The 27,856-nt window shown below is 33.3% G+C and overlaps 2 protein-coding genes and 1 long non-coding RNA gene across 3 annotated transcripts; 2 read left to right on the top strand and 1 right to left on the bottom strand.

Moving 5' to 3' along the window:
- Positions 1–517: 517 nt before the first annotated feature.
- On the top strand, positions 518–1,849 carry LOC140047874 (uncharacterized). Its single transcript, XR_011844983.1, has 3 exons — positions 518–602; positions 1,407–1,481; positions 1,768–1,849. It is a non-coding gene; the product is annotated as an uncharacterized lncRNA (long non-coding RNA).
- A 522-nt stretch (positions 1,850–2,371) lies between these two features.
- On the top strand, positions 2,372–8,202 carry LOC140047683 (uncharacterized). Its single transcript, XM_072092721.1, has 7 exons — positions 2,372–2,384; positions 2,592–2,645; positions 2,842–2,889; positions 3,191–3,235; positions 3,343–3,387; positions 3,732–3,776; positions 4,339–8,202. The coding sequence occupies exons 1-7, from the start codon at positions 2,372–2,374 to the stop codon at positions 7,464–7,466; spliced, it is 3,378 nt and encodes a 1,125-aa protein (XP_071948822.1). The 3' UTR covers positions 7,467–8,202.
- A 1,199-nt stretch (positions 8,203–9,401) lies between these two features.
- LOC140046834 (UV-stimulated scaffold protein A-like) lies at positions 9,402–27,735 on the bottom strand. The gene is made up of 14 exons (XM_072091556.1): positions 27,683–27,735; positions 27,056–27,171; positions 26,307–26,637; positions 25,643–25,763; positions 24,287–24,595; positions 23,661–23,773; positions 22,314–22,539; positions 21,831–21,972; positions 21,183–21,398; positions 20,622–20,682; positions 20,407–20,529; positions 19,919–20,012; positions 10,844–11,048; positions 9,402–10,134 (listed from the first exon to the last, which is right to left on the bottom strand). The coding sequence occupies exons 1-14, from the start codon at positions 27,686–27,688 to the stop codon at positions 10,038–10,040; spliced, it is 2,160 nt and encodes a 719-aa protein (XP_071947657.1). The 5' UTR covers positions 27,689–27,735; the 3' UTR covers positions 9,402–10,037.
- Between the last annotated feature and the right edge of the window lie 121 nt (positions 27,736–27,856).

Here is a 27,856-nt window from a genome sequence, read left to right on the forward strand (position 1 = left end):
TCTTTTTCTTTAGTTTATTTTTTTTACACATCAAACTAGTAAGTAACTCATCAGTTAAAGGATGGATAAACTATAAACTAAGTCTCATTTGAGCGGAGTAGAAATGTACATCTTAGCACTATAATGTAAGGTTTGAACCCTAGATCTTAGGATTGGAAGGCAAGCATATTAACCACTAAGCTACAGCTAGACTACATGGTGTTTGATGTCCCCCTCCCTTCACCACTCTGATTAAGAAATAAAATATTTATACTATAAATTAAATATGTAACTGGAAAATACCAAAAAGGACATCCTACCGAATAAATTTGACAGGTATGTACTAATTTGATTTTTTAGATGATTTTCGTCCAGAAGAAAAAAAGTATAAAATACTATAGAGAAAATAAAATATATTTTATACTATTATAAAGCTTTTAAATATTCATGAGAATAAATTGAACTTGTGACCTATCAAACAAAAGAGATTATCGATCATATCACGTGATTGTGGAAGACCAAGATGGATACTAAGCGGACGGGGTGTTATCCATAAATCGGCTAAATTATCCAGAAATCGAAAGAATCAGTTATTCTATGATTAAAGAAACATAGAAAAAAGGGTAAGTTATTTAAATAGCAAGGCTCACTTACTAACCAATAAAACCTTCTTTAGGACAACAATCCATACTCACATAGCAAGGGTACACCTACTGACTGGCAGTGGTAGCGCGCTCCAGGTAGCAGAAGCACTAGTTAGACTAAAGAGTGGTAGACTATTTCCGGGTTCGTATAAACCTCGGAGAACACGATCAGGTCCACAACATAAATAAACATGATTTAACTGGTTCAGAATGAAACTTTTATCGAAATAATATGTTGTTCAATCATGTTTTTTATTTGATATTTATTACGTTTTTCATTTACCCCCGCATTTACCTTTTATAGGCCTTAAGGTGCTGAAACTTTCAGCTTCCCTCCCCTGTGATTATTGTGAATGCAAAAGTTGTAAATGTGTTCAAGACTTGAAATCAAATCAAATCAAAGTTTATTAATACCATAAACATTTTTTTCCTTCAAATAATCAATTGAAATGTATCTGAACCATTGCCATGTTCTTAGTGTCTGTAACATGATCTCTGTGATCTGATTGGTTGAATCTTTTCAGACATAAGATGACTGACAAAATTAAAACAGTGCTACCATTTCTCACAGACATCAGTAAACTAAACTTTGTAAGGTCATCAGACAATGTACTGTTAGGTATTTATTTCCTTGTCATACACTGTCAGTCCGGGAAGAGTGAGAATGGTCAGACAAGTAGATGTGAACTAAACTACCTACTGGGGCCTACTCAAAACGTCAACCTGTATCATAGTTCAGTGCTCGGAGTAATTCAATGCAGATAAATTATTTTTCTTTTTCAGAAACTTAAAGGCAGACGTTTAAATAAAATGCCATCAAGAACAACACAACACCATCTAGCATGGAGGATAAAAAAGGTATTTGATGTGCATCCCTACGGTAATTCCATAAACAAAATGAAATTAAACAGAGAAAAAAAACTGTAAAGCTACATGAATGAAATATATCTCTTTGTGTCAACATTTTAGGTTTATTTTTTTTTTTCAAGCAAATGATGAACTCTAGTTGAATATGTGGGGTTTATAGTTTTAGTAATTTGCTTGATACAAAAAGTGTTCAATGCATTTCATTCATTCAGTGTCATATGCACATTTTTAAAACAAGTTTGCATATCATTTTAATTTTATTCATTTTTTTTTTCAGATAAAAACAAATTCCCAATAAAATGGATGACATTGAAAGTAACTTCAGGGACTTAAAGCGTGATCTTAGTAAACACTATAAGGGTCTTAACTACCTGTGGTTGAGATTCCTCCTTTATGATTTCATACCTGGAGAATATTTAACCCGTCCAAATTTCACAGGGAATAATTTATTTAATAAACTCCAAACATCTGGTTTTATTGGACCTGATAATGTTAATCTTTTGTTAGAAGTTACTGAAATATCAGATTTTAAAGATGCTAAGAATCTTGTAATTCAGTATATAAAAACTAATAATGTTTACATTGTTGGGCAAAACAATAATTTGTCTACATTTCGGAAGCAACTATTTCAGGCCATAAACCAATGTGGACCAGAGGATCTGAATGAAGTTATTGGTTACTATGGACTAGAGGATTTTAATTTGAAAAATCTTTGGGACGTTGTGTTTAAATTAGAGAGAGACGGTCTTTTAAAAGATGAATCAAGCAAGATTAAGTTTAAACGTCTGCTTGTACAACGTGCACAGGATGAAGTGTTATGTATTGGTATGTATTTTTCACTTTATCAATAAAAAATATATGTTATCATATTTTACATCCTTATGTCTGCCAAATGTATAAAATCCATGAAAAATACTGAAAACTGACAATACTGTAGGTATCTGTAACTGGTTCTCAATGGAGATACAAAATTAAACAAGCATGATGACTTGATTTTTAACAATCTAGCAAAGAAAATAATTTATTTAATATTTTACATTAATTGGACAAAGTTTTCAAATACGTAAAATGAATAATTTCAACAATAATTTTTTTTTAAAGATGAACCTGAACTTGGAACATCAAAACAGTTCACATTATCAAGAAATCCACAAAGTAGGTATCAATAATATATAATCAATAATAATAATAAAAAATAAATTATTTTCTACCAAAAAGTGTAAAATACAAAAAAAAAGTTGAGTTAATATGGAGATTAACAGCCATTAATTACTGTATATCATATTTTGTATTGTAATAGATATTTCAATATTTTCTACATATTCAAATGCCCACTATAATTCTTTTCCAGATAAATCTGGAATATCGCAACAATCTAAGAGACCAAGAAGTCCACAAGGTATACATTTTATTCATTTATGGTGATGTTGTATACAGTAGTTGTAGATCCAGAGAACTAATAAATAGTTAAAATGAATTCCCTCTTCCCTGGTTTAAATAAATACGGTACCTTGATTAATAATTATGTACTCTATTATAAATATTTAACATACTTTTCTGCTTTTATACCTAGCTCCCATTTCTTGTATATTGTAATCGTGTTCTTGTACTTTTTCTTGTATTGTTATTGATTTTGATCAAATTTATTATGTATTTAAGTGGACAGTGTAAAATTGTAATATATATTTGTTATTTTACAGATGATCCTGGGACATCAAAACAGACAAAGAGATCGAGTCCAGAGGGTACGTTTTATTCATTAGGGTGATGTCTGAAATTTTATGAATTTTCAGGAGAATGAAACTATTTGTTATGGTACAGTTCTAAACACAGGCAATTTTGTTTTGTACAGATCAACCTGGAACATCAAAGCAAGAAACAAATTCAAAAAGTTCAGGTAAATTTACTTGCCGCATGTGTGTGAATCCGATTGTATTGAAAATAGATAGAGGAAACAAGCATGCGCAGTTTAGCCAGTCTATAGTTCAATAGACCGGCGATTAACCAATCATATGCTGTGAATTGAAAGGTGTTAATAACTAGACTTAATAATTAGACTACTGTATAATAGTATCTTGGTTAATAATTATGTACTGTATTCTAAATATTCAATTTTAACTCAAATTTCTAGTGAATTCCTTGTAATATTCTCTTTGTACTTTTTCTTAAAATATTGCTTTTTAAATTGATTTTGAATGAATTTGTGTAAAATTGTAAACATATAATTTTGTTATTTTACAGATGAACCTTGGGCATCAATACAGACGAAAATATCAAGTCCAGAGGGTACGTTTTATTAATATATTATATTATTACAAAAAATGGAACCAAAAAGTCCAGGTATAGTTTATACATTGTAGGGTAACATTGTCAATTCAGCAGCATTTAAATTTTCCTAACAATCGTAATAAAATAGAGAATTATCAATGATTGTAGGTTTTGATTTTGAGGTTAATGATAAACCTTATAATAACTTATTAGAATGACTTACACTTTTTAATACACAAAAGGGACTTAAAGTTAGAGATGGCTTTTTACCTGTATACTTACCATAAATAATAGCTTAGCTGTACATTTTAAAATATAATAATACTGTATTACAAATTATAATTATATAGTTCTATATAAGGAAACAATGGTAAAAATTATAAATAAATCACTTAATATTCTATTATTTATTTTTGATATTTTAAATTCCTATTTAATTAACTTTTTTCCCATTGTGCTTAATGTGCTCCACATAGATTGATGAAACTCGTATATAAAACCCTCAGATTTCAAGAAAATATTAGAAGGGAAAGTAAAAAACGAATTAATCTACCTTAAATGCAATATTTTAATATTTTAGATAAGAAAATAAGACACTATCTGCTAAGCAATCAACAAAAAGTATACCGCACATTCCACCAGTTTACACCACAAATCATGAATTCTGCATTTGAAGTAAATATTGCTGAAATGTTCACTGAACTGGAACTACTAAAATCAAACAAACAGGAAGGCAATCAACCTATAGAATTGAAAGGTCTTGTAGAAAGAATTACACCTAAATGCAGAGTTCTCATCAGTGGTGAAGGAGGTATTGGTAAAACTACCTTACTGAGGTATTTTGCATATAACTGGGCTACTAAAGATACATTTGAAATTTTTAAAGGTAAAATACTATTTCTTATCAACATTAGAGATTTAGAGAAAGGTGACAACATTTTAGATGCTATTGTAAAACCAATTGAACTTGAAGATTTTAGTTTGTCAACAGGTCTATCAGGAGATGATCCAAACTTGATCAAGACATTTTTAATGGATCATGACGATGAAATTGTATTACTGTTAGATGGTTTAGATGAATTAAGATTTCAAAACAAAAGTCCACTACGTCTTTTCAAACGGGAAAGACTGGAGAATAGTTCAGTGGTAATTACTTCTCGTTCAGTAAATATAGATGATTACATTAAGACAAGTAATTTACATATGCAAGTCAAAGGATTTAATTGGGAAAATGTGACTAAATATATTAGAAAATATTTTGAACATGTTCAGAAGTCTAAATTGGGAGATGCTCTTGTTAAGAAGATACATTCACATCTAGCATATGAAATGTGCAAAAATCCAATGCTGCTTCTCTCAATTTGTTTCATGTGGGAAGAAGAGCAACACCTTCCAACTGACAAAGCAGATCTTTTTAAAGCTTTTTTCCTATGCATTTTGAATCAGCTTAACAAACAAAAAAATGCTAAAAAAATCTTAAAATTTGAAAAAATACCAAATGACTATCTAACAGCAATGCTTCTGTTAGGAAAGTGTATGTATCAAAGATTAAAGAATAATCAACTTTCATTTAAAGAAAATGAAATAAATACTTTAGCCATCAGTGATGAAGTAGATGATAAACTTGCTCTACAACTTGGGTTTGTATATGAAGATACAACACTCTTAAAAAAGTCTGATTTGGCAAAAACCTTTACAGCTCCTCACAAGTTAATTGTAGAATCCTTGGTTGGGTTTTACCTATACAAACTATGTGAAATTGATGGTTTGCAGAATGAGAGTAAGAATATGCTGCTTTCATCATTAGGTGATGAAGAATGGGAGAATATAAGAGAAAGTGAACATTTAACTATGGCACGTGAATTTGCAATTGGATTTCTTGGTGTCAATGCTGCAAAGTTGTTGAAACATTGGATTACAAATAGTTTTCCAACATATCGTTCTTTGATTTTTCTTTTGAAAGGAGTGGTTAATTATAAATATTTGGAAGAGGTAGAAACTAACCTTATGAAATATATAACAACAACAACAAAGTTAGACATACAAATTAATGATGTATGTAACGCATTAAGAATTTTTCTCATTCATCATAGACCAAATACAAATGTACACAAAGAAAATGTATTATACCTTATGAGAAAAGTTTATGACATACCTTCAGATGAAATTGCTGGCAACTTGTATAGTGATATGCCACCTGAAGCAAAGGGTAAAGCACATGCACACAGTTTGATTGCTGTGTCAAATCAAGCAGTGATTTTGAACTGGATTTACGGAAATTGTGTGAATTATGTAATAGATGAATGTGAAAAACACAATATGAAATATGACATAACGAAACATTGTATTAATCATAAAACAACTTCTGCATACTTGGTTCACATTTTAACAAATTCACCAGACCTGACATATATCTATGCATCTCCTAATACTATTACAGGTACTGTTTTAAATGATGTAGTGTTAGGCCTACAATGTTATAGTAAATCAGTTCTTTCAGGTGAAGTAATAAATGCTACAAATAAGCAACCAATAATGTTAACATTAACCACCCTTTATATAAGTGATAATAATCTCAGTCAAATTGATGGTGCTTTACTGGCATCTTTAATCTGTCTGATTCAAAATAGATCATTTCAGTTTGGTTTTCCTCAACTTTATATGCATAATTGCAATTTATCAGGTGAGATAATGAATTGTATGATCACAGAGTGTTCTAGTAGAAAAGCTACCTTGGGGTTTCATCAACTAGATATAGGTAATAATAATCTCAGTCAAATTGATGGTGTTTTACTGGCATCTTTAATCTGTATGATAGAAGATACAGGTTGTATATTTAGTTTTCTTCTACTTAATATGCCTAATTGCAATTTATCAGGTGAGATGATGAATAATATGATCACAGAGTGTTCTAGTAGAAAAGCTACCTTGAGATTATCTAAACTGGATATAAGTAATAATAATCTTAGTCAAATTGATGGTGTTTTACTGGCATCTTTAATCTGTATGAATAAAGATAGTTCAGGTAGATTTCGTTTGCTTCAACTTAGTATGCATAATTGCAATTTATCAGGTGAGGTGATGAATAATATGATCACAGAGTGTTCTATTAGAAAAGTTACCTTGATGTTATCTGAACTGGATATAAGTGATAATAATCTCAGTCAAATTGATGGTGCTTTACTGGCATCTTTAATCTGTATGAATAAAGATAGTTCAGGTAGAATTCGTTTGCTTCAACTTAGTATGCATAATTGCAATTTATCAGGTGAGGTGATGAATAATATGATCACAGAGTGTTCTATTAGAAAAGTTACCTTGATGTTATCTAAACTGGATATAAGTGATAATAATCTCAGTCAAATTGATGGTGCTTTACTGGCATCTTTAATCTGTATGAATAAAGATAGATCAGGTAGGAATTGTTTGCTTCTTGGTATGCATAATTGCAATTTATCAGGTGAGGTGATGAATAATATGTTCACAGAGTGTTCTAGTAGAAAAGCTACCTTGGGGTTATGTAAACTGGATATAAGTGATAATAATCTCAGGCAAATTGATGGTGCTTTACTGGCATCTTTAATCTGTATGACAGAATGTAGTTTAGGTAGGCGTCTGTTGCTTCATTTTAATATGAAAAATTGCAATTTATCGGGTGAAGTGATAAACATGATAGAAAATCTAAATAGAGGAATAGTGACACACTGAATTAATATCTATTTTCAAATATCTTTTTGTGATAAATTGTATATAACTTAGAGAGTGATACCTGAAGAATGTAAGAATAGAAAAGTAAGAATTATGTATCTCAAAGACAAATCATTAAAATGTATAGGTACTGTAGTAAATGGTAAATACAAATATTGCACTATGCACATTTTAATTGTAAACCCACTGGTTTGCATATGAATAATCATTTGTTGTACAAAGTTGATATCCAAATCATTTTAGCTTCTAGTTCATTTGCATATTTTATATCTAGACAATTACTGTAAACACAAATATAGCAGAACCCCAACAATATGTCCTCTTCTTCATTAATTGGCCGAGCGGTTAAGGCAGGGGCGCCGTTTACCGTACCTAAGAGCCAACAATATCGGCAAGGGTTCGAGGCCGACTCGCTCCTAGTTCTGGTGGTGGAACAAGTCTTCTCGGATAAGGACTATAAACCGTAGGTTCAGTGTACACAGTTATAACCTGTGTGTACTTTAAAGAACCCAGTTCATTATTCGAAAAGAGTAGGGGGTTACCCATGTGAATTGGTTCACAAAATAACCCCTGGATCATGGGGATTACCACCTATCTGATAGGACAGTGATCAATTCACTATTGGTAATCCTTGGCCACATTGCCTAAAGACATAAAATTAAAAAAAATAAATAAAAAATACAAATTATGCATATTGTTCAAATCATCAGAATTCATGTGTACTTTAGTTATTAATTTGCAGTAAAACTTCATTATATTTGTTGTGATTTATTTATATCATATTATGTTGATATACAGTAACATCATAGTATGTAAACAAAGCATTTTGATTCTCAATTTTTAGTTCATTCTATTATCTATTAGTGCATTTCATTTTTAGTTATATTTTACCTGATGAAACTGAACATGGATTTTATATGGATTAAACAGTACCAATATTTATGTATGTATGCAATTTAGTAAGGTATTAATGTTTGTGTTTTAAATAACTATGGTGTACATTAATACAATTGTTATATTATCTGTATGTCAATATGATAATTTGTGATTAAAGGAACAAGTAAAATTATTGTAGTAGAAGTCATTGTAGAAGTCATATAAAAATAGAAAGAGAGAGCTCCGAATACAAGCATTTGTAATTACATAGTCCGCCGCCTTCCCATATACACTTTTTTAAAAATTTATTATTTCATATCTAGGGGGACGTATTTATTTGATTATAAATTTTATCATATTACATACAAAAAAAAATAAACGACTCCCCCTAAAAAAATATGGATATGCACACCACTATATATAATATAAAAATTTAATCTGTAACTCTGACAGAGTGTTCTAGATGGCATATAATAAATAAATGCCGATTCAAAATAAGCGGGCCTTCGAGTTTTTAATGAAGGCTTGTCTGACCATTCCAACATTATCGAGAACTTGTTTAAATAACGTGTTCATATTTCTAACACACGCTTCGAGCATTTGTCATCTTGGAAGAATAGCTTTTTCGTCATCCGATTATTATCGAATCTAATCAGATGTGCAGCATAATTTTGTTGCTTGGTTTTGATAAATGTAGATAAATCACATGTCTTGCATATATTGTGAATTTCGATGTTGGTGTAATACAGTTTATAACATTCATCATCTAAAGTGTTTTTTCGCCGATAACCGTTACGGATCATTCATCGTAAAAACGTACACCAGGTTGAATCAAGTTTATTTGATTGTGCAGACGTTAAAACCCAGTTTTGACAATTGAATGTCAATCGACATTGAATATAAGCTCCAAGGAATTTGTAATTCTCAAATGTATGGAAATTGTTAAACAGAAAAAAAATTCAATAAATACTGGTACTACTGTACTAATAAAAGTGAACAATGTGTTGCTTTTACTGTGTAAGATTTATTACAAATAATTCTTTACAAAATTGCACAGATTACAATTAATTTAGCAATAAAGAGAGATAAAAATCATATGTACAGATGGATAAAAATGATGAAAATTGATTAAACCTGAGACAACCTGATATCAAAATAATTAAATGTTTATATATAATATTAATTGTAAAGCATTGACTGCTGCACACTAATTGGTTGGTTTGGATTGACTCTATCTTGTACTACACATTTGAACATTTTTTTCTTTGGAAGAAGTGGCCATGGATTTACCAATAGAAAATTAATCACTGTCCTACAAGTTTGGTGTTAATCCCTGATGCAGGGGCTATTTTGCGAACCAGTTACCGGGGGAACCCACTAAACATGTCTAGTGCAGTTTAATTGATTATTATTACACTTGAAATAACAGATAATGTATTCATTCAATAAACAAAAATAAACATTTTATAAAACATGATTTCATCATAGTATTTTATAATCTTTGGTGTACATGTTTTTCTATTTTATGTCCATTTAAACAACTTTTAATTATAGAATTGTGAGAAGATGCCAAGAAGGTTAGTTGGTCCCATTAAACACCTCATCTGCCTCAAGGTGCTTGTATTGACTCAATTAATCCGAGATGAATCTAGCTTTAAACTGGCACCTTTCCAATTTTCATTTCTAGTTCAAATTCTAATTAATCGCATAATTGAACTGGTTAGCAAATTTATCATTATGTCGTCTTTGTTCAAGGTTTGTCATTGCTTTAGCAATACGCTTCATTGAGGATCTGAAAAAAAAAATTATAAAATAAAATCAAACGTTTTCCATATAGCTTTACAAGTTTGAGTAGGCCTATTGATAAAATATTGAATGTATCAGTACTGTGGTGCTAGTATGAGCTATCATGAAAAGTTAGGCCATTAGTGGCAGCATGCTAGTGTCAGGGCCGTAGCCAGTATGAGGTCGTCTGAAATTTTCAATTTTCAACTCCCCCCGCCAATTCATATATTATATAAATAATTATATTTAAAGCATCTTTGCCTCGTCTGTTTCTAACCTCTTGCTATGACCTTGAGAGTGATATTTATACATTCTTATTTCAGTGACTACATTTTGTTCTCTCACTCCTGAGGATGACCGAAGAGCATTGATCGAAACGTCTTTTCTACACTATATATATTTTGTATACCGCAAACTTTATATCAACATATTGATTTCGTCATGTAACCTTTCAATAATATATTACAATTTGTTTATTCTTTAACCTATTTATTTAGCAAGCTTCTTTTGGGTAATCATACACACTGTTTATTGCGGTGACTTACTCATAATCCTACAAAGTAAAATCCTACATTATTCCAGTACATAAATGCAGTTGTAACTACTACTACGGTACTACTACTACCACTATTATAATGATGAAATAATGAATAATGATCCCTTACAACAGTGCTATTCAGCAACAAAAAATTTTAAAAATATACTACAGTACTTACGGATTAAACACCTTTTTTTCCAGTCTTGTCTGAGCTGTATTTTTAGTTTTCTTAATATCCGTTAAGTTTGGATATTTTTTTTTCTTTGCCTTTCCCTTTCTTCCTTTTCCCGTCTCTCCTGTTATCTCTTTAGATGAGCCCATATCACGGCCAGTCGCTGCTTCTATGTCACGTTGAAGGTCTTGGTCAAAAAATCCTCCAGTGGCTAGGAAACAAAAATATTTAGAATGAAAAAATGATATGATGATTTAAATAGAGATAATAATGAGAATGATGAGACAATGAAGATGATAACTTTGTTATAGTCAGGGACGGATCGAGCATTATAGATTAGAGGGGGCTAAATATTTCATTAATGATAAAAACGATCTGTCAGGTTGCAGGAAAAAAAAATAGTCATTATTTTATTTTAAAAAGTAAAATTTTAGGGGAGGGGGGGGGGGAGTGGCTAAAGCCTGTTTATTGTAATATAATGTTGGGTTGTTGAGGTACTAATGAAGACTCTGACTCGCTTGACTGTCGTAACACATATATTATTTATTCAGTATAATACTTCAGTACAATATACAACTATAAGTATAGATAAGGAACGGACGGTCAATGATGCTGTCGGTGAGGTGTGAAGTGTGCAGGTCTGCTGTGAGGTGTGTGCTCCGTGAGGTGGCTGTAAGGTGTGTCTGGGCCCTTCTGAAACTTGGGAGTATATTGGCTCAGTTCATTTGCATAATGTCATTACATCATCTGTGAGGGTAACGATTGGTCCTAAGTTGATCCAGGGGTGTTTAAGTGGGAGTGATTAACGGTATAATAAGGTATTTCTGTGATGGATGACACTGTCAAATCTGTACTTAAATAGTGTCCATCACTCCTGGTTTAACGATGGGAAAGGTCACAAAATTAAGCTAAGTGTTTTCTTTAGGGATTCTATTATAAACTAAATGGTCATTAAAACATCTGGACAAACTCTCCTTTGGACTTTCTGGGTCAAGTTTGTGAACCTATTTAAATTCCGATACAAAGGTCAATTTCTTAAATATAAAAGTATATCCTTATATTACATCCCTCTGTTTCCCTTTTTTTTTTTCTAATCTATTTAACATATAAAAATGGTTATAATAGTGGCATGCAAAATTAAAGTTATATAAAAGAAAAAAAACATTATTATACATATAAACAAAAATTGAGTTAGCCAAAACCATTGACTCTGAAGTGTAACCTTATCACTTTCACTCTCTCTCTTCTCTCTCTTAAAAAAATTAAAATCAAAATGAATTTGGTATAAAATTCGCGTAAATCAAACATAAATCAGTTAAAAATAAAATTACAAAACTTCAAAATAGTATGTTACATTGAACATACATCAAATTCGTGCGACAACTCATCGCGTTCTAATGGTCTTCAAACATAAATCATCAAATTAAAACATAAAACTCAAGAAAATGTGGCTGATTAGCCTAAAATCAAATATCAAACTTAATCACTTAAAACTTTAAAAGAAACAAATGTGTGTGTCCCGTTGACACAAACTTATCCACAATATATCATTATCGTCACAACTTTATCGATTTAAGCATTTATATTCACAGGTAATTACGATTTCAATCGGTCGACAAATTCGACTTTTGTACTCAATGTCAACAAAATTACGATTAAAAGTACTAAGAAAATCTCCTGTTATTGTATATCAATTAATTAATGCTTGAGATTAACGACTCAAAGGTTCAACAAAATATTTGTTACAAAATGATTGTCGTTCTTTTCAATATCTCAATATATCGATCATCAAAATTCAAAATTAATCATTATCAAACTCGTTACAAAATCAATACTTAAACATAAATTCAATTCTCTTTTAACTGAAATCACATTATTATTAAACAAATCTCATCAAAAATACGTAGACTATGCTATCATTAATTTAGCAAATGTCGTAATTAAAAAATAATCTTGCAAAAAAAATTAAATCAGTAATTCGTTGCATTATACAAACGTTTTATGAATCGTTTTGGCGATCCACTTATCGGTATCTGTTTATCATTAATGATCTCTTTAATCAATTTATCTGTATCGTTATATCTGTCAATATTCCACCAAAATTTGCGATCATTAGATTCGTGTTTTGTTTTATCAGTGTTGCGTTTGGCTGAAGTCGGTTTAGAATACGAAACTAAAACTTGGAAATGTCCTGCTTTAAATCTACCTCGGTTTAAGGTCATACTTGAATCATTAGGTGCTGTCATAATTAAATTAGTTTGTTCCTTAATTTGTTCCTCTTTCATTTGGAATGGGGCTGCTAATCCCATGTTATTCTCTACACAGTCAATGTAAGGTTGCAAGTTAAGGGGTGCTACTTTAGTTGGATGTGTAAGGGTATCTGATTGCAATTGGGTGGGTGTCCTATCATGTTCGTCTACAAATTCAACATTGGTTTCGTCATTTACTACATTAATGGTGTTTTGGATTTTCTCGTTATTATCATCGGTGGGTTCATTCAACAATTGTTTAAGTTTTTGGAGATGTGTAAAATTTTTGCGTTCTTTGGGTGTTCTCATAAAACAGGGTTTCAGTCTGTTATAATTGAATACGTCGCGAAGTATTTCTCCTTTAATCGTCGCTAGGATGTAGTGTGTTCTGTCTAGTACTTCATGAATTACTAATGGTCCGACCCATTCTGCGGCGATTTTCTTTGAATTTGCCGTTAGTGATGATGATGTTGGCTTGTATAAATATACGAGTTGTCCTACTGAGTAAATTGGACTTTTTTCTAAGCGTTGGGAAATCTTTGAGTTTTGGACGTTTTGTTGTGTTCGCTGTAGTTGTAGCATTGTCTGTGAAATGTTTTGAAATTTCTTCTTGAGATGTTCAAAGTATTCTTCATAGGAATGAGACAATCCTGAAATAGGGTTAAATGCTAATGAGGTCAAACTTGGAGGTTGGCGGCCAAAAACTAATTCGTAAGGGGAGTGGTTTCCTAGATGTGGGGATGAAAACGAGTTATAAGCATAACATGTTGTTGATACAAATCTAACCCAATCTGTTCCGAATTGGTTAAGGTTGACCTTTAACAGGTCCGATACGGTGCGGATATGACGTTCAACTTGTAAACTACCGTGATTGTGGACGCTGATGATTTTCCTATCAATATTAAGGGTGTTACATAATAGTGTTAATAATTTTCCTGTAAGGGAGGTTGCTGCATCTGAAATAAGACGAGATGGGGGTCCAAAAATACTGATGACCTTTTGAATTAGTGCTTCACAAATTGTTTCGGCATCAATGGATTTCAAAGGTACACAAATCAAAAATCTAGTTATCTCATCACATACTACCATAATATGTTTAAAACCTGAAGGTGATGTTGGCATACTCTTAAAATCTAGACTGAGTGTATGAAAGGGACGGTAAGTTGCTGGTACTCGATCGTGTAAAGGACGTAATTTATCGGTTTTGGGACGAAATTGTTGACATCTAAGACACGCTTGGGTATAATTGTTGACTTTCTCGAACATAAGGGGCATGAAAAATAATTTCCTAATAGTAAGGTAAGTACGCATCGTACCTTGGTGGCTACTTAACAAATTTTCGTGATACTGAGAAATAACAGTCTCTGCTAAGTTTTCAGGAACAGCTAATTGCAATACAAATTCTCCACCTTTATCTTGGAAAAATAAACGGAATAGTAAACCATTGCACAATATGTACTGTTCTGACTTATTCTGAACTGCACGAGCTGCTTTCTTATCAGCTGGAAGGATATCATGAACTAAATAATCGTAAACTGGCTTAAAAAATGGTGAAGTTTCTTGTTCAACACGTAATTGTTTAACATCTACTGGGAGGTTATAATCTCTAATTATCTTTCTTTGAATAACATCCATTAATCTATCTAAGTCTTGTTGTTTTGGGATGTGTGCTGACTTAAATTCAGTTATGTTTGGTACTAGTGGTTTGGGAGATGTATACAATTCAACTGGTACATTTCGATGTGTAGTATCTTTGTTTTGCTTACTTTTGTCTACTAGTCGTTCCTCTGGAGGTTGTCGAATGTTTACATTACGTATTGGGGGTGGCGTTACGATAGGTGGCGTTATGATAGGCGGTGTTATGATAGGCGGTGATCGATGTGCGTTTGTTTGTTGTCTCGTGATTATTTGTGGTGTAGCAGTAGGTTGAGGTGTGGGTCGCGTGTTTGTTGTCACTGGGTTTTGATTAATGACAGGTGTTTGTACTGGTTTGGGTTTATGTAGGTCAGGTATATTTATTCCCATTTTCTTGGCGTATGACCTTGTTACTGGTCTGCTAGTAGATGTGTTTGTAATCGGGTTAAGAGATTCAGTCTCTGTAATATTAAATGCAATGGGTACAACTTGATCAATTTCGGAATCGTCATCACGAGGGGCTCGGGAGAGAAAATCTGCTAAAACTAATTCAGTTCCTTTCTTATAACCAATTTGGAAAATGTATCCGGACAATCGTAATATTAGTTTCTGTAAACGGGGTGTACATGGCTGATCTTTTGAATTCCAAATTTGTACAATTGCTGAGTGGTCTACGAATGCATCAAATTCGCAACCCTTTAGTAAATGTCGAAATGCTGAAACGTTAATGTAAAGTCCAAATAACTCTAGTTCTGTGACGCTATATCGTTGACAGGCTTGTGGTAAGATTTTGGAATAATAACCTATTATGTGTTCTTTACCGTTTACTGTTTGTGTTAAATAGGAACCTGTTGCGGTTCTTGAAGTGTCGCTATATAGCGTAAATCTACCTTCTTTTCTAGGCATTTGAAGAGTTGGTGGTTTAACCATTAATTGTTTAATTTCGTCAAATGCTTTCTGGTGTTCAGTAGACCAACAAAATTTTCGGCGTTTACTTGCGAGTGTGTGTAACGGACGTAAAATTGATTGTATTTGAGGGAAAAAATGGGATACATAGTTTACTGCACCAATAAATCGTTTAGTTTCTTTATGGGTTCGTGGGACTGGCAAATTTCGGATAGCTGCACACCTGTCGCCTAATGGTGTGATACATGCGTGTCCTGAAGAATTAATCAGGATGGTGTGTCCCATATATTGCACTTTATTCTTGAATAACTTACATTTCTTTGGACAAATTCTAAAACCATTTAATTGTAGGGCTTGTAAAACGGAAACGAGGTGCTGCTTATGAGCAAATTTGTCTTGGCTAAATAAAATAATATCATCGTGATGGGCGATACAGAATTCTCTAGAATTTGGGATTTCATTTAAAATTTCGTCAATCTTTGCTTGAAATATACCTGGTGAAACGTTTAATCCTTGTGCTAATCTCTTATAATAATAATGTTTTCCACCATGATATGAAGCTATACCTGTGTATTGTTGGGCATGTTCGGCTAATGGTACACAGTGGAACGCTGATTTCAAATCAATTACGCTAAGAATCTGTGCATTAGCGTTACCTATTGTTTTCAGAGTTTCGGCTAATAATGGGAATGGGTGATTAATACGTTTTATCCTGGAATTTAGATAGCGAAAGTCTGTGACAACTCTTTTATCTTTTGAATTTTTCTTTGAAACAAGAAGGACAGGGGAAGTATACAATTGGTGTCCTACTGCTAAGATTCCTAATTTGACTAATTTGTTCAATTCGGCCTCAATGACATGTTTGTCTTTGTCTGTCGCGAAGTATGGTCGAATAAAAAATGGTTCATCGTTAGAGAGGTGTATGTCAGCTTTGAAGTTTGGGCAGCTAGATAGTTCACCATAAAGTGAAAATGCGTTTCTGTTTTGTTGTAATATTTTATACAAATCTTCTTTTTCTCTATGTGTTAAAACGCTGTCTGTTAAATCAACTTGTTTTCTAATTATTTCTTCCTCGGTTAAAGTTAGCAATGGGTCTGTACGTTCTAAATGTGGGTACTTGTTTGCGTTGTCATTGGTCAACTTTATTCTATCAATTGGTAGGTCGTTAGTAACTGTTACAAGGTTGGTTAAGTGAAGGCTCGCGATAGGTTGATGTGTATTTAGAGATACGTTTCTGTTTGTGTTGTTAGTGATATCAATGTTGGTTTCTCCTCTATGTAATTTTACTAACATATCTGATGGACAAAGTTTTGAAATATGGGTGGTTGCATGTAGAACAACATCAGAATTGCGTACAAAGGCGGGAACCCTTCCTTTTAATTTAACTGTTTTAGTATCACCGGGTTTAAGAAAAATCTTGTGTACTGGACGAAAGCTAAAAATCTTTGGTCTAATGCGAAATGTGTTTTCCTTAAAATTTAAAGTACCGTCGAGTTCAGACAATGTTTCGGTTCCAAGTATCAGGTCAATACCTGTCAAATTTTTAACGATTAATGCTGAAATTTTAAATTTGTGTCCTTGGATAAATAATTCGAATTGCACTAAGTGGTTGGCATATAAGAAGTCACCGTTACCTAATCTAAATTTAGTTGTGTTCACTTTAACTGGCTTTAAACGCGATAAATAAAGTGAGGAATTAACGTACGATTGTGAGATTATAGTTCTAGTTGAACCACTGTCAAATAAAGTTAAAACATTTCTACCATCTGGTAAATTTCCTTTAACGTAATTTCTGTCGTTAAGTAACAAATCAATATTATCTGAATTCCCTAAGTATTTTGCCTTAAAATTGTCGTATTTAGTATGGGGGGCCAGATTATAGGCGGCATCTAGTCCCCTTTTTAAAAATCCTGCTGGTGGCTAGGGTAGTAATTGTTTGACTGTTGGTATGGGTATGGCGGGGGATAGTTTCCGTAAGAGCGGTTTTGTTGTCGGCAGTGCCTTGCTATGTGGCCTGGTTTCCCGCAGTAATAACAGGTTGGGGGAGGTTGTCTATATCTTGGGGTCGGTGGGGTCTGGAATCGGGGTTTGTATGGGCTTGGGCTTCGGTTTCGTCTTGGGATATAATTTCGGGTGGGGGAACGTGAGCGTCGAGTATCATCATTAAGGGATCGTTTTGTTGTGGCCATGTCTAACTTGAGAGAATTTATCTCATGTTGGAGCGATTCGAGAATATTAGGCCTATCTGTTTCCTTATTGATATTGAATGAAACTTCCCGTGTGGCATCATCTACGGAAAGGTCAAGGTAATTTTGTGTGCTATTTACAATATTTTCAATAGTGGCATCGATTGGGGTGGACATGGCTACAGCTGCTCTACATTTTGGTGGAAGGGTCGAAATAAATTTATTCTTTATCTGCTGGTCAGCGTATCCAATTCTGTCTGCGGCTTGTTTGATTTTGGTTAAGTGCTTTTCGGCGTTGTCGCCAGTGGTGTATGTAATTGAATCGTATTCTCTTATGTGCGCATAGATTGATTTGTTTTTACTAAACCTGTTGATGAATTGGGTTTTTAAGGATTCTAGTGAATCGAACTGCTTTCCCTCAATCCAGAGTCTAGCTTGGCCCTGAAGGCTACGTTTAAAAATACTTATTACATTAATTAATTGGGCATTGTTTACAGGGTTTTCTAACGTGTGGGCCTCAAGGTAGTCGGTAAACGATAAGTAATGTGCACTACATTGGTCGTGATCGGTTATGGAACCGTCATATCTTTTGGGAAGGAAATCGGTTTGTCTTAGGTGGGGCACGGGGTGAGGATTGACGGGCTCATTTAAAATTACTTCGTTATCAACAACGTCGACCATACTTTATAATATTAATTATTAATCAAATATCAAAAACAATTTAGTGTATATGTAAACTCTCACTTTTCAATCAAGGTTACAAATCAAAAATCAAAATGGTTTTGACTTACCCCAAATGCTTCGGATCCAATTAAAAATGAATTAAAGGAATGCAAAAAGTGTTCAAAAATGTTTAAATGTTCAAACAACGAATTAAAAAAAATGCGAAAGGTGTTCATCAATGTTCAAAAAAGTAAATGTTAAAAAAAACGATCGAAAAAAAAACGGCGTGAAGTTGAAAGTGTTCAAACGAAATAGTTCTTGTCCGCTTGCTTCTGTTTTGATTCTGCTTGGGTCTTCCTAGATTATCTTCTTTGTCTTTATCCAATGGTTATAATTTGATAAAATTTCTGCTTGTCTCGATCTCATTCAAATATAATTTCAGCTTGTCTTTTGTGTCTTCCTCGATTATCTTCTTTGTCTTTCATCCAATGGTAATAATTTGATCAAATTTCTGCTTGTCTCGATCTCATTCAAATATAATTTCAGCTTGTCTTTTGAGTCAAAGTAAATTTCTGGTTTTCTCCTTTCAAACAAATATGGTTATTTTTGTCTTCGTCTTCGTGTCTTGTTAAGTGTTTATTTCTTGTTTTCTCACTCCGTTCCTTATGAAATTTGGGTCTTCCACCATGTAATATAGATTTAATAAGGTTTATCGCAAATAGCTTGATTTTGCGAGGAACGTCATTACACAATTCATAATGGGAAGGGTTTGGGAGCAAACGTCACAATTGGGTCTTCCACCATGTAATATAATGTTTCGTTGTTGAGGTACTAATGAAGACTCTGACTCGCTTGACTGTCGTAACACATATATTATTTATTCAGTATAATACTTCAGTACAATATACAACTATAAGTATAGATAAGGAACGGACGGTCAATGATGCTGTCGGTGAGGTGTGAAGTGTGCAGGTCTGCTGTGAGGTGTGTGCTCCGTGAGGTGGCTGTAAGGTGTGTCTGGGCCCTTCTGAAACTTGGGAGTATATTGGCTCAGTTCATTTGCATAATGTCATTACATCATCTGTGAGGGTAACGATTGGTCCTAAGTTGATCCAGGGGTGTTTAAGTGGGAGTGATTAACGGTATAATAAGGTATTTCTGTGATGGATGACACTGTCAAATCTGTACTTAAATAGTGTCCATCACTCCTGGTTTAACGATGGGAAAGGTCACAAAATTAAGCTAAGTGTTTTCTTTAGGGATTCTATTATAAACTAAATGGTCATTAAAACATCTGGACAAACTCTCCTTTGGACTTTCTGGGTCAAGTTTGTGAACCTATTTAAATTCCGATACAAAGGTCAATTTCTTAAATATAAAAGTATATCCTTATATTACATTATCCCCCCCGCCTAGAAATTCATGCCTGATGGCATACTTACATTGCATGTTACTCTTTTCTTTCTGGTCTGAAGTTTCTGTGCCTGATGGCCTACCACTTTCATCTCTTGCAATGATTCTTCCATGAAATGGACACTGAGGGATATGAAGCAAATTATATTATTTGTATGCTGACATTGGTTGTATAGGCCTTTTTAGTGGTATAGGCCCTTTTTATAGTACAGCATTAGGCCCTGCTGATGGTATTAGGCTCTTCTTTTGGTATAGGGCCTCCTGTTGGTATAGGCCTTCAGAGTGTATAGGCTTTTTTAGTGGTATAGGGCCTCCTGCTGGTATATTATTTATTTATTCTTTCTTTTGACTGGATTTAATTTTCAGTAACGTAGTACTGCTTTCAAAATGGTCCAGTTACAAGGTTTAAAAGTAAAGAAAAGTTAAAACATTTGGAAGGTTCTGGCTCATCCATATTTTCATTGCCAAAGAGAATTTAAATCAGTAATAATAAACAAAATGTCTGCACACAACTAACCTTAAAACGATCTTTACGTTCACATAATTTACCATTTGGTAAAGGACTTCTACAAGCCCACTTAACAGGTTCAAATGTACCGCTGAAATTGATGTTTCGCCATTTTAAAGATGGTTTCTTTTTCTGCAAAAATAAAACAAATAACTAATCATAATCAAATCAGACTTATAATATTTGAAGAATATTTCTAATTGTAAGACTTCTTAATAGCATACCTCAATAACTATAAAATCTTCATTATCAGTTGGCCTCCAAAATCGATGATCAATATCATTTCTAAAAAAGAAATAATTCAAAACACTAAATATTTTAGCAAACAATAATATACTGCAAAGCTTTGTCTACACTATCAAACTAGTTTGACAAAAAAAGTGTGATGTGCCCAAATATGGTAGGGATATGCTTAAACATGTCCATATATGGGCACATCACATAAAGTTTGAGAGTGTAGACAGAGCTTTAGAGTTGGGTATGACAATTCTAATAACATTTAAACACATTCAATTCTGTGTACAGTAGAGGTACCTCTTATTTAAAGATTGAAGGATTAAGGAGGCTACAATTATTCTATATTCAAGATCTATGTACAAAAATAATAATATTCTTAACAATTTTAACTTTGAACTTTAACCTGAACATGTTCATTCAGTTGTAGGGAGAGGTACCATCACTACCATTTTTTTTTATTCAATATTTTACACAGAAGAGCCTCACAATGTGGAACTACCTTAGCTTCAAGGCGCCTTAGATAACAAATACAAATATTAATCATATACCTTGGAATTATTGGTGCTTCAAGTTTGTCCAAGTTATCCCAGTGGTATAAATCCATGTCAAAGGGCACAGATGGTGCGATGGCAAGCTCTTTCTCTCGTCTGCTAGCTGGATTTGATGCACTTGTTTTTACTGTTTTATGTTTACTGCTCATGTGTTTCTTTGGCAGACATTTACTAGATTCTCCTTTGCTATTCTCTTGTGGACAACTTGTAGTTCTTTAATGAAAATAATTAAAACCTCATTAAATAGGAAATGTATCTATGTGCTGATTTCAGTCAAAAAAGTTAGATTTCATAGTAAACATAGGCACAAATTAATATGTATTACAGTAACTTAGGGAGTGTTCGCATGAGCACATAAACTGTAACGCTATTTCCCAAAATGCGCAAGCTAAATTCACGCAACTGTTCGCTAAACTACACTGGAATGTTGAGGTCATCCATTAAAGTTTCGGTGCTCCTGTGAGAACTCCCTAAAAAGAAGTCACTGGTTTAGCACTCCTAAGGGGCCGGGCCCTCAAATGCTGGGTAGTTGCATTAGACTGCTTATTCTCTGGAACACCTTAATCTCTAGCACCTTTGGGTTTAGCCAGTGAGCACTCATATTTATTATGCTACTGGGCAAAAATATGGAACATGTTGACTTACTTTGAAGCAGCTGCTAATCTCTTCTTTACTGACTCAAGTGCAGCTGCCCTACTCGTTGGGTCTATCAGATCTTCCCTCTTATCTTGTGTGATGTACCATTCTGAGGTGGATGCCTGCTCTGTTTCTGGTAATGGTTCTAGTCCTAACAGATTTGAATATTGTTATGAGTAATTAACAAAAACTCCTGTAAACAATATTTCTAAATGCGACTGATGGGCTACCTGTATCTTTGAAAGTACATAGGAAGTTAGCAGAGATGAGATACCAGTACAGGAAAAGCTAACTAAAATTTGGAAACAAGGCAATTTTGAACCAATTTAAAATAGGACCACAATGGAAATAAGTTTGTCGTCTTGGTAATTTTTTGTGTTTTCATCCTATGATTTTATGTCAGAATAAAGAAATAAATAACAAAATTAAGAATCAATTTGGTTTTCATTAGCTTGCTCCAGTCAAGATTACCAGAAAGCATACTATAGTTACCATATAATTCCCTTAAATGCTCTGGTATATGTGGTTCATATCCTTCCTTTTCTGGGACATCTTCAAATTCATCATCCTCATCCTCATCATCCATTGGTGATGGAACTTTCCTAGGTCTCCTTTTCACGTTCAACTTATTTAGTTGATTTAATGCATCTTGAATCTTCTGTTTAATATCAATACATTTCTTCACTTTATCTTGTTCTGTACCGCTTTTTGTGAGTATCTGCAAAAAGTAGTTTGGGAAGATTGATTTTAGTTGAGTGGTAGAGATTATTTTGGTTAGGTTTAGTTTATTTAGAGGGTAGCAGAGGCATAGGCTGGTAGTAAATAGTAAATGCGAACCTTGGAAATGACACTTATAATTTCAAATATGAGTCTCCACTATACCTCGGCCCCACCATGCTTGGGCTGAGTTAAGAACATTTCGAAAAATAGGGCTAGGCTCCCGGAAAAGGCACTTTACATGATTTAATGAAATATGAAACAAAATATATAAGACTCGCCAGGACCTCAGCTCTACCATGGTAGGAATTGAGCTAAGAAAATGTTTAAAAATAGAGCTGCTAGGTCCCCAGAAATTGGACTTATTATACTTTGAAATATGACACAAAATATACAGTATGTCTCCAAGACCAGCCCTACCATGGTTGGGGCTAAAACATTTTTGAAAAATAGAGCTGCTAGGTCCTCATAAACTGCACTTATACATATATAAAATATGTAAAAAGAGACATTTTATCGAATTACAGAACTTAAAATGCTTCACTCATAAAATATAGATGCATATATTATGCATTTGTGTTGGTGTGTGCAAGTATACACACATAGTACAAATAATCATGTTAAAAAAACAGTATCGCTTTTTGATGATGAACAACTCTAAAATGTATATAGGAATGTTTTATTTTTATTTTGTATCTATTATGTTGTGTTTATTGTTTTATGTTTTTTATGTAAAAGGGTCCTGCGAAAACAGAAGTGTAAACTTCTCTATGCAGGATCCTTGCCATCATTTATGCTATGAAACTGTATTTATAAACGATGAGTAAATAAATGTGAATTGAATTTGAATTTAAAATTGAATCAGGCCGAGGTTTAAAAAGGGGGCGTGTCCTGTATTGGAAGTGGAAGAGTTGACTTTAAAACTGTACAGTACTAAGTCCTGTCTACAAAAGTTTAGCAAACATTATGTGACCAAAAAATGGTGATGTGCCTATACAGTATATAGACATGATGATGTCATATCACTACCATTTTTGGGCATATCACCACCATATTTGGGCACACCACACTTTTATTTGTCAAACTAGTTTGATATTGCAGACAGAGCTTTAATTGAATTACCTCCATCCACTTTGCTATCTGTGGTATATAGGTTTTATTCAGTAATCTTTGCATATCAAATATTGTTGTTACGATATCTGTATTGTCGTCATTTTCTTCAATAACAATATAATCTGTAATCAAATCAGAGGTAATACATAAATCAAACAATTACAGTAAAACTCTCAATGGAATCAGACAATTGTATATTATCCATAGAGATAATATTAAGCTGAAGGCTAGAGGGAGTACTAGGTGAAGGAGGATCTTCTACAGAAGTTCTCTTTAAGATGGCCACCAGGCTTGATCAACAATTTTTTAACAGATTAATAATAATGATACCATTTTGTGAAGAAACATATAAAAAAAACAAGAAAAATATTTAGTTTAAATGTATATTTTTTTTTAATTAACTATTTCGAGAATGACAATGGAAATAATATATTATAAAAACAAATGTTCACAATTTGTATTCGAGAATCATTTTAGAATACACTCGCGCAGTGATTATGCTTTCCCGGCTTAGCTCCCCACGCCCTAATTTGATTTGCAGCAGATTCATTACACTGCAGGTGTAAAAAATAAAAGTATAATAATATATAATAATAAAATGTTGTTTAGAAAGTATGTTGAGAATTAAAACTTACCTTGATTAACTTCAATACTAATATTAAAATTCCAAGATGCCAAGCCATGCTCTTGAAGTAAATTGCTAGTACTAGGCTCTTGACTTGAATTATTACTACTTTCACCTCCAACGGCGCCCTCGCTTCCATCTCCACCCTTGCTTGTTACAGAATTCTGTGATGAAGGAATTGAATTTGAATTGGAATTCTCCAGTGAAGAACTTTCTTTTATACTGGTTTCATTGTGATCAAAGTAATCTGGTGAAGGTAGTAGTAATTGGAGACTGTTTTCTAATTCTGTTAGTGATCGTAACATATCTGGTAACATATCTATATTCAAAACAAATTCAATAAGTATGCATCTTTATATATGTGTCTGCAACAGATTTACTGCATACTACTGTGTATCAGTGGCATAACGGCTATGAGCCCCCTGAGCTGGACCAGAGGAAAAAACAGGCATTAAAATATGTCGAAAAAGTATCAGTGGCCTAATGGCTATGAGCCCTCACTGGCTAAACCCAGGGGCCCTGAGCAGGACCAGAGGAAAAAACAGGCATTAAAATATGTCGAAAAAGTATCAGTGGCGTAATGGCTATGAGCCCTCACTGGCTAAACCCAGGGGCCCTCAAGCTTATGGGGGCCCTGAGCAGGACCAAAGGAAAAAACAGGCATTAAAATATGTCGAAAAAGTATCAGTGGCGTAATGGCTATGAGCCCTCACTGGCTAAACCCAGGGGCCCTGAGCAGGACCAGAGGAAAAAACAGGCATTAAAATATGTCGAAAAAGTATCAGTGGCGTAATGGCTATGAGCCTTCACTGGCTAAACCCAGAGGCCCTGAGCAGGACCAGAGGAAAAAACAGGCATTAAAATATGTCGAAAAAGTATCAGTGGCGTAATGGCTATGAGCCCTCACTGGCTAAACCCAGGGGCCCTCGAGCTTATGGGGGCCCTGAGCAGGACCAGAGGAAAAAACAGGCATTAACATTTTCAGAAAAAGTATCAGTGGTGTAACGGCTATCAAAATAAAAAAAGCCAGTGTTTGAGGGCCACTTTGGGTTCCTAAACCAAAGGCCTCAGGTCTCTGCGTTACACCACTGCCGAGTATTCTGTTGTTCTTCTTCATTCAATGTATTTACATATGTAGTGGAAATGAACAATAAATAACTTTTAACATGACTTCTCTCAGTTCAATCAGTTCGGGAAATGGATTTGGCCATTATTGGATTTATCGGTTTACATAGAGGACAGTCCTTCATAACATTAGCGTTGAATAAAAATGAAAACTAGAGAACTCTTGTATAATTGTACTATATCACTAGAAGAATAACAAACAAATTTAAAACTTTTAACACTGAATGTGGGCCTTTCTTACCATTAATTTCATTAATGACTGTATTGACTTTTTCTTGTAATGCTATTTGTATCTTCTGTTTCCTTGCACTTTCTCTCTGCTGTTCAGCAAGAGTAGCAGCTTGTATGTTGTTAAAATCAATCTAAAAACAAAATCAAACAATAAAGTTGTTTTCTCTTTTTTTTAAACGATCAATAATTCAACACTCAACAACAATTGCATTGTATTATGTTCTATTTTGAAACGTAATTGTACAATAAAGATTTAATTTATAAAAACACTGCAGCCTAACACTTAATTTTTCTTATGGAATTTGATTTGTTTTAAAAATGGCCGAGTGGTTAAAGAAGGGGCTCCGTTTACTGTACTTAAACAACCAACAATATTGGCACAGGTTCGAGGCTGACTCGCTCCTACTTCTGGTGGTGCAACAAGTCTTAAAAATACTTTTGGAAACAATTTTAATACCCTTGAAATAATTGTTAGCAAAGATATTGGTTTTTGTTTAATCGTTTCACCATAAAACTGGAAAACATGGCCATACAGTAAAGATAAAGATGCAAAACTGGCATTGTATAAATCGTTATAAATCTTCACATTATAGAAAATGACAACAATCATAACAACAGTAATCTCTGAGAGGTGTAAAACTGTATTTTTATTAATAAAGTACTTTTATTTTTACCTTTTTGACATGTTTCAAATAGTTGTATCCCAGGACAAGTTTCTTATAGCTCTGTCCAAATTTGTCAAACCAATTCTGAACAGCTTTTAAAGTCTGTTCTTTCAGAAGATTAGCTGCAGCCTTTGGAGGTGGCAACGGCATATCAAGACTCATTTCTGATGTCAGTTCTAAAAATTCTTGGAATTCTGATACCAGTAATTCTCGGAAATGATGTGATTTAGAAAAGATTTCTTCAATTATTTGGAATGCTGATAAGCGTATTTCTGCATGATCCTTTCGAAGTTGTGTCATCACTAAATGAAATAACTGACTGACATATGCATCTGAAGATCTGAAAGAGGTCATATTGATTTAAAAAGGTCAACAGATTAATTAAATAGCTTTATTACAGTATGTGCAATTTAAGGCATGGAATCAGATAGAAGGGAACAGGGGTTTGGTCAATATGTTTGACTATGTTTCAAATTGTGCATATTATCATTTTACAGTACAGTACTTTTTTGAATTTTATATATATTTTATATTTATTTTAACAATGATTATGATGGTGGTCTATTGAACCAAAGCTGGTCATTAGGGACCCTCTCAGAACAGTATAGTTTGAAAAACAAATTAATATATAAATTTAGGTAATTCATGAACTTACAAAATTCTTGGTACCTACAGTATATCTCTCTGTAAAGTACAGGTATTCGCACATTCTTAATTCAAATAATTTATATATTACAGTCTTTTTTAATATATAGTACCTGCATATATTCTTGATCTCTTTTAATTTTACTTTATCTAAGGATGTTTGACCAGATGTTGTCAAATGTTCTACCGCTTCTGCCAGCTGAGCACAAAGGACGTGATCTACTTTGGCCTGAAAAACAAAACACATCTTTTGATAAATTTTGTAATCTTTTTAAGAGAAAGTAAAGAAAATTATAGCCTTGCCTTGCTTGTATGTATTGTAACATTCATTGGCTGGTACGGTAGGATGAATTATTCATCATCATAATAAAAATGCGATAAAAATAACCTAATAATAATAAATACACAACAAACACAAAATACAAAAAAGGTAAATTATCACACTTGTAGACGGAGCCTAGCTATACTGTATAAAGCAATAGCCATGATGTTCCGCCGCTAGGCACCACACTCGCTACTGCAACTCGTTACCGGCCTCGGATTCTACCGGGAGAAATAGGCATACAACCCAATCATTCATTCATTTTTGTGTCTCCATCTCGCTCATGCTCTGCCTAACTTCTAAGGCTAAATTAATGGTGAATAACAATACATTCTGGTTTCTATCATAGGGCATAATTGTAAGAAGATTATTATATAAAGTTTGGATCCTAAATTTCAATTATTGTTTAGTAACTTACCGTCATAATGCTATATTGAAATTTATAAACAAAACCAACTCCTCAGCAAAATTATTGTTTTGATGTTATGCAATCGTATAAAGCGCCCTCTATAATTTCCAAAACAGATGCAAACAATAGATTTTGTAAAGGTGGTGTTATTGAAGATGAGATCTATTTCATGCTATATTGCCC

Source organism: Antedon mediterranea, chromosome 4 (assembly GCF_964355755.1).
Source record: "Antedon mediterranea chromosome 4, ecAntMedi1.1, whole genome shotgun sequence".
In the NCBI taxonomy this organism is placed as follows: domain Eukaryota; kingdom Metazoa; phylum Echinodermata; class Crinoidea; order Comatulida; family Antedonidae; genus Antedon; species Antedon mediterranea.